The sequence below is a fragment of the Eleutherodactylus coqui genome, chromosome 1, assembly GCF_035609145.1.
Source record: "Eleutherodactylus coqui strain aEleCoq1 chromosome 1, aEleCoq1.hap1, whole genome shotgun sequence".
Taxonomy (NCBI): domain Eukaryota; kingdom Metazoa; phylum Chordata; class Amphibia; order Anura; family Eleutherodactylidae; genus Eleutherodactylus; species Eleutherodactylus coqui.
In genome coordinates, this window is record NC_089837.1 from 237279285 (window position 1) to 237296872 (window position 17588).

The 17588-nt window shown below is 48.2% G+C and overlaps 1 protein-coding gene across 3 annotated transcripts in view; it reads right to left on the reverse strand.

Annotated features, from left to right (window-relative positions):
- The window catches only part of METTL24 (methyltransferase like 24), a 50167-nt gene extending 33042 nt beyond the window's left edge, over positions 1 to 17125 (reverse strand). Inside the window, exon 1 of one of the 3 annotated variants that reach the window (XM_066606958.1) lies at positions 3467 to 3581. In XM_066606958.1, coding sequence (XP_066463055.1) covers positions 3467 to 3532 — 66 coding nt within the window. In that variant the 5' untranslated portion in view covers positions 3533 to 3581. Of the gene's footprint in view, positions 1 to 3466; positions 3582 to 6405; positions 6525 to 16748 lie in introns of those variants that run through there. The other 2 variants (XM_066606964.1, XM_066606950.1) reach the window with 2 other exon arrangements.
- Positions 17126 to 17588: the final 463 nt, after the last annotated feature.

Sequence of the window (17588 nt, forward strand, 5' to 3'; positions counted from 1 at the left end):
AGAAAAGTTTGGCGTAATATGGGGAATATGGATTGACCTGGTATTACAGGATTTAAGCCTGGTTTAGATACAATGATTAACGATCTTTTGACCGATTTTTAAGCGATAATCATTGTGTGCTTTACAGCACAAAGTGATCGCTCAAACGTGGAGCGATCATTTTGCACTCCAAGTGGAGGATGCAGAAGACAAGCAAGGGCGCCTGCCTTTTGCATCCAGTTGTTCCCTGCTCAGAGCACCCAGCTGTTATAAAGATGAGTGCTCTGAGCAGAGGATACAGAAAACAAGCGGAGCTGCTTGCCTTCTGCATCCAGCTGTTTCCCGCTTGGAGCGCCCGTCTGTTATACAGCAGAGCGCTCAGAGCAGGGTATGGAGAACACAGCTGGACCGCTCTGTTCTTCATACCCAGCCTTTCTCCACGGAGCGGGATACAGCTGAAACAATAGTATCAGCTGTATCCCGCTGTGAATCCCTGATAACTGATCGCTAATCTTTCAGCGACGGCTTAACGAAAACTACAACGATTATCGCTCAAAAGATGGTTTTGAGGGATTTTTGAGCGAAAATCATTGTGTCTAAATAGCCTGCTTTCAACCTAGAGCGATCCCATTGTTTATATATTGTTGAATCTATATCCTTGAATTTGCTGCGATTGTACAGAGAGTGAGAAATAGAATGACCTAATGGTAAAGCTGAATAAGTTTTATGGTTTTAGTTCAAAATTCTGATTCAAATTAGCAAAATGTATAATTTTTAATAAACTGTGAGAAAATCTATGACAAGATTTTTACTCTAAGTAAAAAAAAAAGGTTATCTTTATTTGCTTTTATCTTTCACTTGCTTTGTATGTCCCCTGCATGGGGAAAATTGTCACTGAATGGCATCCACTTCAGTTTTTGCTATCTCAATAAAAACCTTATGAAACTAAAAAGTGCCTGTGTGAGAGAGGCCTGAGGCTATGTGCACACGTAACGTATGTTCCACATAACTCATATCTTACATGTGGATTTTAAAGGGGTTGTCCCGCGGCAGCAAGTGGGTCTATACACTTCTGTATGGCCATATTAATGCACTTTGTAATGTACATTGTGCATTAATTATGAGCCATACAGAAGTTATAAAAAGTTTTTTACTTACCTGCTCCGTTGCTGGCGTCCTCGTCTCCATGGAGCCGACTAATTTTCGCCCTCCGATGGCCAAATTAGCCGCGCTTGCGCAGTCCGGGTCTTCTGCTCTCTTCAATGGAGCCGCTCGTGCAGAATGCCGGCTCCGTGTAGCTCCGCCCCGTCACGTGCCGATTCCAGCCAATCAGGAGGCTGGAATCGGCAATGGACCGCACAGAAGAGCTGCGGTCCACGGAGGGAGCAGACCCCGGCGGCCATCTTCAGCAGGTAAGTATGAAGACGCCGGACCGCCGGGATTCAGGTAAGCACTCTCCGTTTGTTTTTTTTAACCCCTGCATCGGGGTTGTCTCGCGCCGAACGGGGGGGGGGGGGGGGGGGGGGGTTAAAAAAAAAATAAAAAACCCGTTTCGGCGCGGGACAACCCCTTTAAGTTTGAATTTTGGTGCCGATTTTGATTCAGATTTTAAACTCCTAATTTGAAGAGGTGAAATACACAGCATAAATGGACATGCTGTGGATTAAAAACCGCAGCAAGTGTCAATTCTGTGCAATTTGTTATGCACTATTTGAATGAGACTTGTTAAATTTTCATCCACATGGCTTGTACTGTGAATGCTGCCAATTTTCCATGAGGAAAGTCCACAGTATTTAGGCCCTGTTGGAACATAGCCTTAGGCCGGCTGCACACGGCCGTGACGGGCTCCGCCGCGGAATATTGTGCGGCAAAGCCCGTCACGGCGCCCCCCAGAGACCCCATACTTACCAGCGGATCCGGAGTTCTGGGTCCCGCATGACGCTTCCCCGCCCACCGCCGCCGCGTCATTTGACACGCCCACCACATCATATGACACGCCCACCGCGTCATATGACGTGGCCGGCCGTGTCATGTGACGTGCTGGTCGCGTCATATGACGCGGCGGCGGTAGGCGGGGGAGCGTTTTCACGCTATCTTCCGCTGTGCTACAGCGGGAGATAGCGTGAACGGACGGCTTCCATTGACTGCAATGGAAGCCGTTTGCGCGTACACCCGCGGCAAATAGAGCAAATAGGTCCGTGTCTTCTGTCAGGACCGCCAAGCTGTGTCTGAGATAATGGCTTAGTTGCATTCTCATTTTGTTATTTTTGTCCTCCCCTTCCAAGAACCCCAACTTTGTTCTTCTTCTGTTGGTCAGACTCTGTGTTTTATATACTCTGTAGGACCTGCCATATATAAAACATGGTTGTTAGTAGTTTGACAAGTAAAGCCTGGTCTAAGTTCCCTGCTGCCTCTGTGACATGGCTTCTGAGCCATCTGCCTCTCAGCAAGAACTGGATCTGAGAATTCCATTAGGCTCTTTCACATTATGATAGGTTTTTGGTGAAGCAAGTCTTTGTATTTGAACCATCTACCTCGCCACCACCATTACCAGCAAAGGAGTATATACTGTTCCTGACCACTACCTCATCACGTCCATGAAGCTTTACTCATGCCCCAGAAATCAATTTGGGCTGTATCTTGTCCCGCACCCTGAGCATCTCACACAACTCGCCATGTATAGAGCAGCCCATAATCCACGCCCCATAGCTAGGCACAACACATGTTCTAGCAGCTTGTGAGTAATCTACATATCCCCATATTCTATAGGCAAGAAGTGAAGAGAAGAAGCTGTTCATATATGGAGAGGTACAGCACTGAAGCTTCCTGACATTTATTTTAGCGAAGACGGCCAGCGGACAAAAGCACAATCTTTTCGGGGCCTCTGTGTGGCTAATGGACCCCTGTGACCACATACAGTATAGGTTAAAAGCTTTACCGGAGTAGACATTAACCTGCATTACAAATTGAATTTTAACAGGGCCTTAGGACCACAAACTAAGCATCTGACAAAGGTAAATGAGGCTCTTAGGGCTCCTGCCGATGGATGGATATTTGCTGGTTGGCGTCCACACCACGGATTCACAGCAAATAGTGCCCATAGAATGCTATGGGAAATCAATTCTTCCAGCACACATGCAGAAACCAATTGCGGTTCCCACATATGGAGGTAAATAAAAATTGCAGCATGCTCCATTTTTCCGCAGATTCCTTGTGGACGGCTTCCATTGAAGTCAATGCAAGTTGTCCAATCTGCGGGCCCTCCAGTACAGATGACAATCAAAGTAAGCAGGTAAGTGTGGACGCCGCTGCTCCCAGGGCCAGATTCCGCATGCGGAATCCAGCTCTGCCATATGCAGGCAGACTAAGATTTATTGCACAGCAGTCTGTTCTGTTCCCCAACAATCTATATAGTGGCAAAATATTTTTAAATAAATGGGAATTTATGGGAACATGCTCTGTAGAATATTAGAAGCTACTCACTCACCACCACATGGACTATGAGGGTGCTTTCACATGGGATGGAATTAGTCCATGCCAGACCTCTCTGCATCTCAGGTCTTTACTTCAAAACTGCAAGATTAAATTCCATAATTGAAAAGCTTTCTAGTGCAGAATGAAGGACGTCTTGTGAATTGCTGTTGCAGATTTCTAACACACGGGAGATATAACTCCGCAACTAAAAAGGTCTGTTGGAAAAAAAAACCGCAGGAAGTGTCGCAAGACATTCTGCACAATGCATTCCGCAGTTAAAATCACAACAACATCCACACTAATTGACAAAATCCATGTCTACGCTGCATCCTGCGGCCTATTCCATCCCACGTGAAAGAGCCCTGAATAAGAATCATTTATTCGCTCTAGCAGACTCTTTGGACGTTTACCCAACCATGTCCTCCAAAGATGAGGTCTATTCTGTATATATGTACAAAGCACTAAAATAAAATAGGAAGACTTTAGGACTTTAATTCTTCTTCGCTGTGCATCCAAGCGGATGACAACACAGCATTTCCATGCCAAAATCCTCAGTGCCAATTTTGGAGAAGATACATCTGCTTCAAATACTTCATAGTGCTCATTTGGTACTGCTGAGCTTGTTGGCCATTGTCACAGATTTTTTCTTAGTCAGCCTAATTTATGTATGACTATAACATACTGCCTGCAGATGTTTCAACTTGGAAAATGTGCGTGAAGAAGACTTTGTGGCAAACAGCACGGAACAGGCATGACCAAACCATGACAAGACAAGAACACGGAGAACCTGTGCAATCTTGCCTGATCATTCACACCAGGAAAGCAGCAGTATACTATGCACAGGCCTTCTCCAAGGTTTTGGTGAGCAAATGCACAGATTTTACTCTACGCTTCGTAGTCTATGTGGTTTTGTATAATTTTGCTGCAGATTTCAGCCTTTAGGTTGCAAAGAGTGAAATCTGCAGGGAAGATCTGCACCAATTCCACAACATAACAAGTCTGCAGCATGCAGTAAAAATCTTGATACTTGTGGACAGGGTTTTGGAAACCCCATCCTTATGTATTGTACTGTTAAGTGTTAAAAGAGTATTCAGAGTTCTACCATTTCTGTACAACCAGCCCCCCATGCAGTAAAATAAATAGGCATATACTCACCTCCTCGCTGTCACTGTGTCCCATGTCTCCAATCTGACATTATGTTTACAGGCTAACCCAGCCTCTCTGTATGGGACGCCACAGGCACTGCAGCCAATGACCGAGCTTAGCGCTTGATGGCCAAGCTCTCTCATTGTCTGCAGTGCCTATGGCGTCCCATAAACCAAGCAGAACTGCAGCCTGTACATAAACACAGGCACGGAGGTCCTAACAGCACCATGAGACATAGAATGTGGCCAGAGAACTCATATTCCTGCAACTCAAAAACTGATGTCTGTGCCATTTCCCATAAAAACAAAATGGTTTAATTTAGGTTTGTGGCATATTTAGTTAAAAGGAGTTGTCCTATTTTATGCAGTTTTGTAATATCACAAGTATCTGTTATTGCTTTATGATCGATTTACAACCTTACTGGACTCCCAACCAAGAATGCAAGACCTAGGAGTTTGGATGAAACATGCATGTGCCTTGCAGTTGTGTTTGAAGGCTATGGCACGGACGGAAACAGCTAAGCTGACCCTATTCTGACAACTGGTGGGTCCATGATTTAGCATTTATCTAAGCAGTGGCTAGGTAGAAAACACTTCTGTATTACTTAGACCCAAGGTCCATGGGTGGGTTTGATTTGTGGAGCCCGCACAGAAGATCCGCAAATCAAGCGTCCATGGGAAAACATGGGCGTCTGCAAATTAATTTAAGCATTCAGATTTGTTTGGCGGACCTTTTGGTTAGGAAAACAAATCGCAGCATGCTCCATTTTTCTGCAGAAGTCAAAGGAAGCTGTCCGATCCGTGGCACACTTACAGCTGACACTGCAGACCTGCCACGGATTCCACAAGAAAGCAGGAGACTTAAAAAAAAAACAAAAAACTGTACTGCGCATATCTAACAGCGAGCTGTGAGGACCATGCACAGTATAGCAAACCCGGAAGTGGAGGGATCTGCATGTACACCGCTGACAGGGAGAAGGGTAAATAGGACTTAGCTGCCATAGGCAGGGCTGGATTTTGTGTGGGATTCTCGGTATGGAATCCAACCCGTCCATGAACATGAGGCCTTAAATTGTGTATCACATATCAGCCTGCATCCATACCGACTATCTAACCCTGGCATGACAGGATATAAGATACAGACAGCTCTTTAATATTCAAATATGTCCCTATACAATTGCAAGAATAAAAATAAGTGAATCTGGATGGAATTACTTGAATTCCTACACTGATTACTAGTAAAATGTGGTCTGATTCTTATCTAAGCCACAATAATACACAAACTCAATCTAGCTAAACTAATAACACACAAACATGGCTTTTATTAAGCATATTGAGTAAACATCCACAGTGCAAGGGGAAAAAAGTAAGTTTGTGAACCCTTGAATGTACTACCCTGTAGATGCACTTAGCAGCAATCACCTCCACCTAAAGTTTCCTTTAGCTGCAAATCAGATTTGCAAAACATTGAAGAGGGATTTCAGAACATACCTCCTTGCAAATGTGTTTCAGTTCATTAATATTTCTGGAATGCCTTGTGTACAGAGTCCTCTAGAGATCATACCACAGTATTTCAATAGAAATACCCCTGTAATAACAGCCTGTTCCGCTGATAACAGCTGATTGCTCAATTCCAGAAAACTTGAGGTGACAATCAACGACTCATGCACGAAAACTGCATGATATCAGTGCATTTAGACACAACGAGAATCGCTCAAAGGACTCTTTTGAGCGATTCTCACTGTGTTTAAATCAGCCTTAACACGTGATTGTTGCATTGGGATGTACTCTCAGACAATGTGCTGACCTCTCCTCTGTGCAGAAGAAGGCAACATTTGGCAGTCATCGGTAACCGTGGTGACTTTGAGTACTCGCAGATTTTTGGTGACTTGAGGTGCTGTACCAGTTTTTCTGAAACAGCCACACTTCTTGGCCATTCCTGAACCACGACATCAAGAGTGAGCCATGAACAACCATCTGACAGAAGATGGAGGCGATCCTGCAGGCGAGGGCATCAGATGGTGAGTCTAGAATTACAGCAACAACATGCAGAGTGAATCAACTGATCCAGCAGTATAACAGTGGTGACGGTAGTCAAAATTTCCACAATGACCATGCAGAGTACAATAGCTGAAGATCGACAAGAGTGACCTGATGACCCAACGTCATCACCAATGACACCTCACATGGGCAGAGGAAAGATGTCCATGGACCTTGGACATATGGCAGAAGGTCATCTGGAGTGACAAATCCCATTTTCTGCTGAACAATAAGTATGGATGGGTCAGCATCCAACGTAAACAGCATGTAGCTGTATCCCATGGGTACACCGTTGGGGTTCAACAGGCCAGCAGTGGAAGTTTCAAGCTCTGCGGACTTTTTTACTGGCATGGCCTAGGACCTATATGGTTATCATACCACAATCCTTGAATAGTGAATGTTACAGGGACTTATTAGCTGAACACCTGCACCCATATCTTTAGGAAGCATTACCTGACCTCAGTACCATCTTTTAATAGATCAATGCACTGTGTCATCGAGATCAGATCACTAGGGAGTGTTTAGGGGTACATGACAATGAATTCTCCACACTGCCTTGGCCCCCAAACTTACTAGACTGTAACCTTATTGAACATGTTTGACATGTGCTGGAGAGGGCTGTGGAATCTGCATCCACCTATCCGCAAAATGTGCACCAACTGACGGAGCTGCTGCAGTGAGTATGGGTCAAATTAAGTATGGAAAAGGTTTGTCATGACATCTGAAAGTCATGATCGCGCAAAACGATGGACTAGTCTGTTATTAAATAAGTGTTCCTTAGGGCTCCTTCCCGAGGACGGATTTCCGCCGCGTTGCCCGCAGCTATTAGGTTCCATTGAACCTAATAGCTCAATGCTCACGGGGCGGAATTCTGCACCGTGAAATCACCCGTCCTCACCTGCGGCATGCTCTATTTGCCGCGGGTGTACGTGCGGACGGCTTCCATTGCAGTAAATGGAAGCCCGTCCGTCACGCTATTTCCCGCTGTAGTACAGTGGAAGATAGCGGGATACCGCTTCCCCGCCAACCGCGTCATATGACGCAGCCAGCGTGTCACATGACGCTGTGGGCGTGTCATATGACGCGGCCGGCACGTCACATGACGCTGCGGCGCATGCGCGCCGAAGCGTTATGCGGGACGGAAGACTCCGGATCCGAAGGTACGTATTGGGGTCTCTGGGGCGCCGTGACGGGCTCCGCCGTGGAATTCCGCGGCGGAGCCCGTCACGGCCATGTGCAGCCGGCCTTATGCAGTGATCATTCAGTGTAAAGAAAGGTAAGAACTATGATTTTAACAGTATTGGGGCTTAGTCACACGGGCGCATCGGCACCTGTACACGGACGCCGATGCGCCTGTGTGACTGAGCCCTTAGGGCTCCCACACACTTGTGTTTGCGTTTTTTGTTAACGCGATTGTCAATGAGACTTTCTAATGTTAAAAACGCAACGCAACTTGCGTTTTTGGTGCATTGTGTTGCGTTGCGTTTTTAACATTAGAAAGTCCCATTGACAATCGCGTTAACAAAAAACGCAAACGCAAGTGTGTGGGAGCCCTTACTGCAGGAAGAAGACGGCCGTACTTCAGGACGGACGACTCCCCGCAGCACTGAAGAAAGAACACATGACCAGCAATGAAGTCGGTCCCGTGTTCTTTCTTCCGGCGCTGCAGACGGCCGTCCTGAAGTGCGGCCATCTGCTACCTGCAGTAACACGGGCGCCCGTGTGACTAAGCCCTTACAGAGTGAATGATCAGTATAAGTCAGGGTGGAGAAGGGCTGGCTCAAAAGTGCAGAAAAGGTTTTTCTCTCTAATAAGATATATTCCAAAATTGCAATAATTCACTTGCACTACTGATTTATGCAAATTGTGTTGGCCGCTGTCAGATAACTATCAAGAACCAGTGACATTCTAGCTAAAATAATTCAGTGATCCCATGATAAGATTCAGGAATATTAACTAGAGAAACTCAGTATTGTGAATAATAGTATCAAGGTTATTTGAAGCAGACACTTATCTGGTTGGCATTCTAGTAACTGATGTTTATGCATGAGCTTCATTACTATACACTCCATTCTACAGTTATTTCCTACTGCTCCCTGTTTAGCTCACATCTGTTTAGAATTGTACCTTTCAGTAGTGTTCAGATTTCAGCCATAATATTAACAATAAGCCAAATACAGCAATCATATAATAGTCGTATTATTCCTTCTTGGACTTTACTGGCTACTGTGTATAGTAGTGTTCCATCGTCTTTGCAAACAAATGGCTGATAATAAAGGTCCATTGAGACGGGACAAATGTCGGGCAAACGATGCCTGACACTCGTCCCTGTATCCCCGCGCTCCCATGCTCCTGCACGGGAGCTAGTAGCGCTGGCTCACTCACAGAGCGGCCAGCAGGGGGGCGGGGCGGCTGCAGAAGATTTCTCTCGCTCCCCCCGCCCCTCTCCATTGACCTACTTTCCAGTTACCTACTTTTAGCCGTATACGTTAAGCTTTTGGGATGAAAGTAGTTGACCCACTGAGTCCGAGGATGTAAGTGTTATACTTACCTCTCCCGTAGTTCCCCCGATGTCAGCATTGATAGCTAAGTATAACAATATACTATTAGAATTGTCAGTCTACTTAGCAGTAGCACTAAGCGTCAGCTTTCAGTGCTCACAATGGGGGAAGATGGTGGGGAGACAACAGGGGAGGTAAGTAGAACACTTACATCTCTGAACTTAGCGATCACCTACTTTCAACCCATAAGCTTAGCTTATATGGCTAAAGTAGCTGACAGAGTCTCTTTAACCCCCTAACGCCACAGGACGTAAATGTACGTCCTGGCAGAGGTGTACTTAACGCAACAGGAGATACAGTCCCGTCCTGTGGATAGCACGAGATCAGAAGAGATCCCGCACGAGATCAGAAGAGATCCCGCACTATCCGGCAGTGGGAGACGGCTGTCATTGATAACCAGCCTCCCACTTCACCAGCGAGGATGCATCGGGACAGCGACCCCCGCTGTTAACTCCTTCCCTGCCGCAATCTACATAGTAAAGGGTTCACAGAGGGATTACAGGGTTTATGAGGGATCGCTCCTGTCAAACCAATCTGATCAGCTTCTGCAAGGAGGTAAGTTCCAGTTTGGACCGGAAAGAGTCATTGGATCTAGTATATCTTAATTTTTTTAAAGGCGTTTGATACTGTGCCTATTAATATCTGTAAATAATACAATACTATGTAAAGTAAATAGCACAAGATGGAAAAACATGGGGTAAAACTGACATGAAAAAGGACTTGGGGATTTTAATTAATCGTAAAACTTAACTGAAGCAACCAGTGTCAGGCAGCTGCTGTCAAAGTAAATAGGATCACAAGGTGCCTTAGGCTACCTGTCCACGGGCATTGCGAAAACCCACAGCGAATCACCGCCGAGGGAGCCTCCGCTCAGGAGCAGGAGCCGGGAGCCGGATCTCCGCTGTCAGCCTATCTGACAGAAAGGCTCACCGCGGAGAATTGTGGCAATTTGCAGCATGCTGCGAATTGCCAGCCGCGAGCAGAGAATTGCAATGATTCTCCACTCGTGGATGGGGGGGGGGTGTTTGCTTTCCATAGCAACGCTTGGAAAGCGTTTACTGTGTTTCCCGTGGCCGGATTATCGCTGTGGGGAACGCAGTGAAAATTTGCCCGTGGACAGGAGCCCTTAAAAAAGGTAAAAGGGCACATGAAAAGAACTAGGTTCTTGCTCTTTACAAATCACCGACCACAGATGGAATATTGTGTACAATTTTGGGCAGTGGTAATAAGGATATATCAGAGCTTGCACAAGTTCAAAAACAGGCAACTAAGTTAATAGATGGAATGGGCGGAGTACAATAACCGAAGAGGTTCTCAAAATTTGGGTTGTTTAGTTTAGAAAAAAAAAAGGTCTTAGGTGCGACCTAATAACTATGTATAAATATATCGGGGGACAATACAAAGATCTCTCCCATCGTCTGCTTATACCCAGGACTGTGACTCTACATCTAGAGGAAAGAAGATTTTTTACATAGAAGGGGGTTCTTTACTGTAAGAGCAGTGAGACTATGAAAAAGAGTATAACAGGGGCCTTTCTTGACTGTAACAATATTGCTTCTACCTCGTCTTTTGGGGGGAGGGGTTGCCTTCCTCTGGATCAACCTTGGGGTGGAAGGGGGAAATAGGCTGAACTACATGGCCATATGTCCATTTTCATCCTTTAGACAAGATGAATCAGCTCACATTCTCTTCATAAGAGCCTAAGGAGAGGGGAGGAGAAGTGAAAGCAGCTACAGAAAAACCCAGATTCTGCTGCTGCTTCTAGGAAGTGTTTTATCTCACTCCTGCATTGGATTCACAACCACATTGCTTATTACTGCCTGACAGCATCTCCTATCTGATTGGCCAAGACCCCATAGACTTTCGTGGCTTCCTGCTGGTGCAGCTGGATGCTGTCACTAGTGACCTGCGTTGGCGTGCACTAGTTGTTACCATGCAGGGCGGCGCTGGGTCCCGCGGCCAGCGCGCGCCGTTCCGGTGTCGGCTCCGGCGTCCCGGAGCGCTGCAGTCGGGGCTCTCCCGGCGGCATGGGCGTGTCCGCCCGTAGGGTGCCGCCCGCTCTCCCCCACCTTCCTTATGCAACAGTGGGAGAGTCGGCTCCTCCCACTCTCCGCCCCTGGGCGGAGGCTTGAAGTTAAAAGGCTGGCAGTGACCTGAGCTCACTGCCAGTTATTGGTTCTGCTTGCATCTAGTCAGTCTGTCTGCTGCTAGTCTCAGTCAGTCCCTAGTTATCTGTCAGTTTCCTTCTAGTTGCCTGTAGCGCAGTGTTTTCTGTTGGTCTTTTCCACCTACCTCCTCTGTCGGCACTCTGTCCCCCCCATTAGGTAGTTTTCATCTTGTCAGTCGCCTGGTCCCTAGCCAGGGCACGGACCGCCGTCCAGTTGTCCGCCTGGGGTTAGCCAGGGCCGAGGCAAGTAGGCAGGGACAGTGGGGTGCGGGAAGATCAGGGCACCCCACCTGGCGCTCGGGGGGTCAGAGTGCCGTAACATAATAACTAGCCCTTAAAAACTGTTTTGTCATGGAGGCGATCAGTTCCCTCGCAAACCAGCTGCAGGCCCTGGTGCCTGTGATCCAGGATTTATCCGCCCACATGGTGGCCCAGGAGTAGCGGGGGGTGTCGCAGGGGCCCGACGCCTCAACCAGCCCAGAACCCAAGTGCCCTTTTCCCGAGGTGTTTTCTGGGGAGAGGAACAAGTTTTTTGTTTTTCAACAGGCGTGTCGTTTGTTTTTTCGGATGCGTCCCCGTTCTTCCAGGTCGAAGGCCCAGGGGGTCGGGCTGATAATGTCCCTGCTGCGGGGCTCTGCCCAGACCTGGGCTTTTTCCATCCCCGAGGGTTCCTCCTGCCTGCAGTCCGTGGACTCCTTTTTTCAGGAACTCGGGGGTATTTTCGACGAACCGGACCGAGCGGGGTTGGCGCTTTCGCGGTTGTTGGCGCTGCAGCAGGGGTCGTTTTGTGTGGAGGATTATTGCTCCAACTTCAGACGCTATGCAGGGGATACGGCATGGAACGATAGCGCTCTGAAAGACGTTTTCCTGCAGGGCCTCTCGGACGCAGTTAAAGACCTGTTAATTTCCCATCCCGTTCCCGGGTCTTTAAGGGAGGCTATGGAGCTAGCGGTTAAGGCAGATAGGAGGCTCAGGTCTAGGAAGCAGGACAGGCAGACCCGCAGAGTCAGGAAAGTCGGTTTCCGGATAAGCCTGGTCGAGTTTCCGGGGGCCCGGAGGTCCCCCGTCAGAGGGGGGGTAATGTTACCATGCCGGGCGGCGCTGGGTCCCGCGGCCGGTGCGCGCCGTTCCGGTGTCGGCTCCGGCGTCCCGGAGCTCTGCAGTTGGGGCTCTCCCGGCGGCGTGGGGCAACCAGCATGCGGCGGCGTGGGCGTGTCCGCCCGTAGGGTGCCGCCCGCTCTCCCCCACCCCCAAGTTAAAAGGCTGGCAGTGACCTGAGCTCACTGCCAGTTATTGGTTCTGCTTGCATCTAGTCAGTCTGTCTGCTGCTAGTCTCAGTCAGTTCCTAGTTGTCTGTCAGTTTCCTTCTAGTTGCCTGTAGCGCAGTCTGTTTTCTGTTGGTCTTTTCCACCTACCTCCTCTGTCGGCACTCTGTCCCCCCATTAGGTAGTTTTCATCTTGTCAGTCGCCTGGTCCCTAGCCAAGGCAGAGACCATGTCCAGTTGTCCGCCTGGGGTTAGCCAGGGCCGAGGCAAGTAGGCAGGGACAGTGGGGTGCGGGAAGATCAGGGCACCCCACCTGGCGCTCGGGGGGTCAGAGTGCCGTAACACTAGTTCTCTCACAGGACTCAAGAAGTCCTGGAGCTGGGTGCTTCCTTGCATCCCAGCTCCAAGGCAAGATGGCAGTGCATAGTGACCACCTTTCCATGAAGGTGACCTTTTTATTGGCTGTTACATCAGCTGAAAGAATAGGGGAGCTTCAAGCTCTATCCTCAGAGAAGCCATATATAACATTCTTACCTGATACAGTCTATCTTAGGTACTTACTTCCAAGGTTCCATCCTTTAAAAATATTAATCCAGTTATATCATTACCAGTATTTCCCAAACCTTAGCTGGATGACACCCCCTAGTTACCGTATATATAGAGGTCTTAGAATTTATTTAAATAGATCCAGAGACATTAGAATAGTAGAAAATGTCCTTTTCCTTATCCTGCAAGATGTAGAGGCTTGAAGGCTTCCAAACCCACTCTTAGCAGGTGGGTTAGTAATGCAATAATACCATTAAACTTGCTTTCACTTCTCAAAGGCTAAATCCCTCTGAGTTTATTAAAGCGGTTCTGACACGAATCAGATTTTTATGCTTTACCAGCCATTGTTCCCTGGTCTGCCTAATGGACACAGGGACCCCACGATTTTTGGCGTGCTAAAGCATAAAAACCTAATGCTTACCTTTTTGTTCTGTTGTTGTGCAGCGGGCTCATCTCCCAGCAGGCTTTCAGCTTCCTCCGACGAGCCAGGACGGGCCCCCCCCTCCGGGATTGCGCGCAGGCACAGATGAGAGGTGCCCTCTGACAGGAGCCAGGATGGACCGCCTCTCCACTGCGCACGTGCAGAACTTGGAGTTCAGCCAGGACAGACGGGCCGCCCACAGCAAGCACTGCTTGTGACGTGCTTGCTGTGGGCGGCCTGTCCGTTCACCTCGGAAGTGGCTGACGGACAGAGCAGAGCAGTAAGTGGTCATTTTGACCGCACCAGCTCTGCTTCAAGAAACTGCAGAAGAAGATGCCGGATGGAGGGGACATGCCTGAGGATCGGTCCTGGCCAGGCAAGGCAAGCAAAAAAAATTTTTCTCATGTCAGAACCCCTTTAAGGCCCACTCCACTGAAGATGTGGCCATTTCTTGGGCAGAAAATGCCCTGCTGCCTTTAGAGTATATTAGCGAAGCAGCCTCTTGGAGCTCCCAGAACACGTTCAATAGACATTGACCAGATTAGAAGTAGCTAGTTCTAATAAAGAAGGAGGGCCAGTATTTATTTACTTTCAGTTTCTTTACTTATTAAAACTTCAATCTATTCTCCCAGTACACAGGGGCAGAAACACCCCCATATTGTGCTGCAGTTAGGACTAAGGGGAAACAGATCATCATACATAATAATCAACGCTTTGTATCAATAAAAAGGAGGTTTTTACTACTCTACCTTTTTATTAATTCTACTGGTTTGTCTCTGTACTAGCTGCAAGGATCTGGATATCTGGGAACATTTGTCACACTCACTAATATAAACTAAGAAGCCTTTCCAAAATAATGTGGGTTTTTTGTTCCTAAATAATGTACCAATGCTTTGAGAAAAGCCACAAAAACAACTGGAGGCATCTTCAGCACAGATGTCCCACATGGAAAGTTCAACAAGCCCCTAAAACGGTTGGCTGAGGACAGACCAGATGATAAAATAGCGCCCCCATATGGAATATGTCATTTATGAACAGCATCAGTACAAAGAGATGATAGTAATGAACCATCATGTACAGCAGTTCATTACCCTTCCGCTCTACCTTCTTCAGAAAGAACTGTATAGTCTTCAAGAACTGCCTCGATGTAAGGTGTATGAAGCTGCTGTAGAAGTTTAAGGCTCATTCACACACACTTTTGCGCTCTGTATTACATGCAGATTTTTTTACACGTATTCAGACTTCATCCCTTCAGTTTAAGGTATTAAATCTGATGCAAATCCACATCAAATTCTGCACCAAATGTTGCAAATTTTTCCACTGTTTAAAATCAACACCAAATGGAAAATGAGCAAAAAAGGGTTTTTTGTTGTTGCCTTTTTTACACTTTTTAAATATTTTTATACCCTTTTTATGTTCCCCCAGAGGACTTGAACCATAGCAGCTATGATAAAGCATTGCAGAACTTCTAGGCTGGGTTCACACAGGGCAGAATCTCGCGGTTTTGCCGCAGCAAAAAACTGGAAGGTTTCCGACAGGAAACCGCAGCTTCAAAATGCACGGCACTTAGCCGCAAGTTTTGGAGCAGCTTAGCCGCATGCTAAAAAATAGACATGCTGCGGCCGGGGAATCCATGCTGGCTAATGCTGGCTTTGCCGCGACTGATCGGCCACCCGTGTGGATGAGATTTTTGACAAATCTCATCCACATGGTGGGCTAATCCCAGGATTAGCAGCCGCAGGCAGATTTGCCGTAGCGAAATTCTGCACGGAATTTTCGCCCTGTGTGAACCCAGCCCTATACTGCAAAGCCTAATCGATGGTAATAGTGATCAAAGGCAATGGAAAGCCGAAACGCCAGTATCTGGCGTCCTGTTGCAGCAACCTATTGGCCTTCTGTGATTACTTCGCAGGGGATCTGATGGTGTCACAGAGGGAGCACCCTCCCTGTGAACGCTTTACATGCTGCAATCTGTATAGATCGTCGCACGTAAGAGGTTAACAGCGGGGTTCGCTGTCCTTATGCACCCCTGCTGCAGGGAGAAGCCGACTGTCAGTAACAGCCGACTCTCGCTGCTGGATGGCGCAGGATCAGCTTTTAATCCGACGCCACTCGCAGGGCATACATTTATGTCCTGTTGCGCTAAGTACCCCGTAGCCAGGACGTAAACTTGCATCCTCTGGCATTAAGGGGTTAAAGGCAATTTCCTCCTCACGTTATATAAAAAAACTGTAAATCTCAATCAAAATTTGTACTTTTGCCCTTTTCAGTCCAATTGTTTAGAAATGCTACATTGTTTCTTAAGGCCCATTTACATGTAACGATTGTCGCTCAAAAGAACGAAAGTGCGTGGTAATTGTTACGTCTAAACGCGAGCCATCGCGCACTTTTCATTGGCTTTTCGCTCAGTTTCAGCCTGCAGCTCACTTTTCGTTATGTGTAAACACTCCTCGCTTAGGCTGGGTGCACATAGGGTGCGGTTGGCGCGGACTTCCGCACGTAAATTTTGTATGCATTTTCAAACCTGAGACTAAGCAGCAAAGTGGGTGAGATTTGTAAAAATCTCGTTCGCACGCTGCCGACAGTCTGCTGCGGACAAGTTGCGCGGAAACTGACATGCAGCGCAGAATTCAAATACGTGACATGTCAATTGTATCGACATGCCCGCTGCGGGCTCTTTGCTCTCTACGTGGTGAGATTACCATAGCAGAATACAGGTGAGAAAGCCACTTCAAAACCGCCTTGGAAGCAGCCTTCCCGCTGCGAAGATCTTGCGGAATGTCCGTGCGCTCCCGCTGCAAACATTCCGTGAGATTTCCGTCCCGCGGGAACCAAGCCTTAGTGTTACACAGTGAGCGATTCTCAACGATGATCTGCCCGTCTAAACAGGCTGCACGAGTGCCAACAAATTAGCGGTGACGTCACTCGTACGTTCAAACGAGAATGTGGTAGCGTAAAAGGGGCATTAGTTATATGAATGTCTGAGAAAGAGGGAACCACTATGCCAATCACCCAACGTGCCCGGGCTCCTGAACAGTAGTCATGCCCACGCTGTGCTGGCCCCAGCTTTCCCATACACACAGGTAACGGCATGGTTAGCAGCTTGCAGGGCGGTAATGTCCCTGTGTGAGAAGACTGGGGGTCACTAACCTGCAGAGGGTCCCTCCTGGGCACACCGGCGTTGCCCTCCTGTCTCCCGTGGCTGGCACCCTTGCTGCTCCTTCTCACATAGATCACCTGCCTCTTGCTGGGCAGCTCCTCAGCTCTGCGGTTGGACCCCTCTACTCCAAGCTCCTTGGCCGGCGCTTTAGCTATGAGCCCCGGCTGGGACAAGGGCTTGCGCCTGAGCTCAGCCGAGAAGTGAGTGCAGAGCAGGGCGGCCAGGCACAGGGCGAGCAGGCGCAGGGTGCAGGGTCTCCAGCGCAGCCTGCACTCCCGCCACAGCATCCTCCGCTGCCTGCGGGAACGGACTGTGCCGCGAGGTGAGAGTCCGGAGGAGGGAGGACTGAGGCGACTGTGCGGCACCTCATGTGGAGAGCCGAGCCGCCGCCCCGCCCACACTCGTCAGCCTGCGGGTCCCTCACAGCAGCCCACTGCCTGACTGGGACTAGTCACCATGCCAGCCCTACGCCCAAGTATCTCCCCCTGTGAGTCTTACATGTACCTCAGTGCCCACTGCTACTTCCTGAGCCTCACACCTCTGCTACTTACCTGGCAGCTTCGGCCAAGGGGCATGAGCCACGTTCTGGAGGGTGGCACTCACAAAATGTGGGGTGTTTTGCACTGCCAATTCATATCTATATATATCATAACCCCTTAAGCATGCGGCCTATTTTGGCGTTGAGAACGCAACGATTTTTGGGGGATTTTCATCTCCATCTTTCAAAAGCCATAATGTTATTTATTTTTCCGTCGACACGGCCGTATAAGGCCTCATGTCCACGGGGACAGATCTGCAGCGGGTCACCCCCACACATAATCCGCACCCCA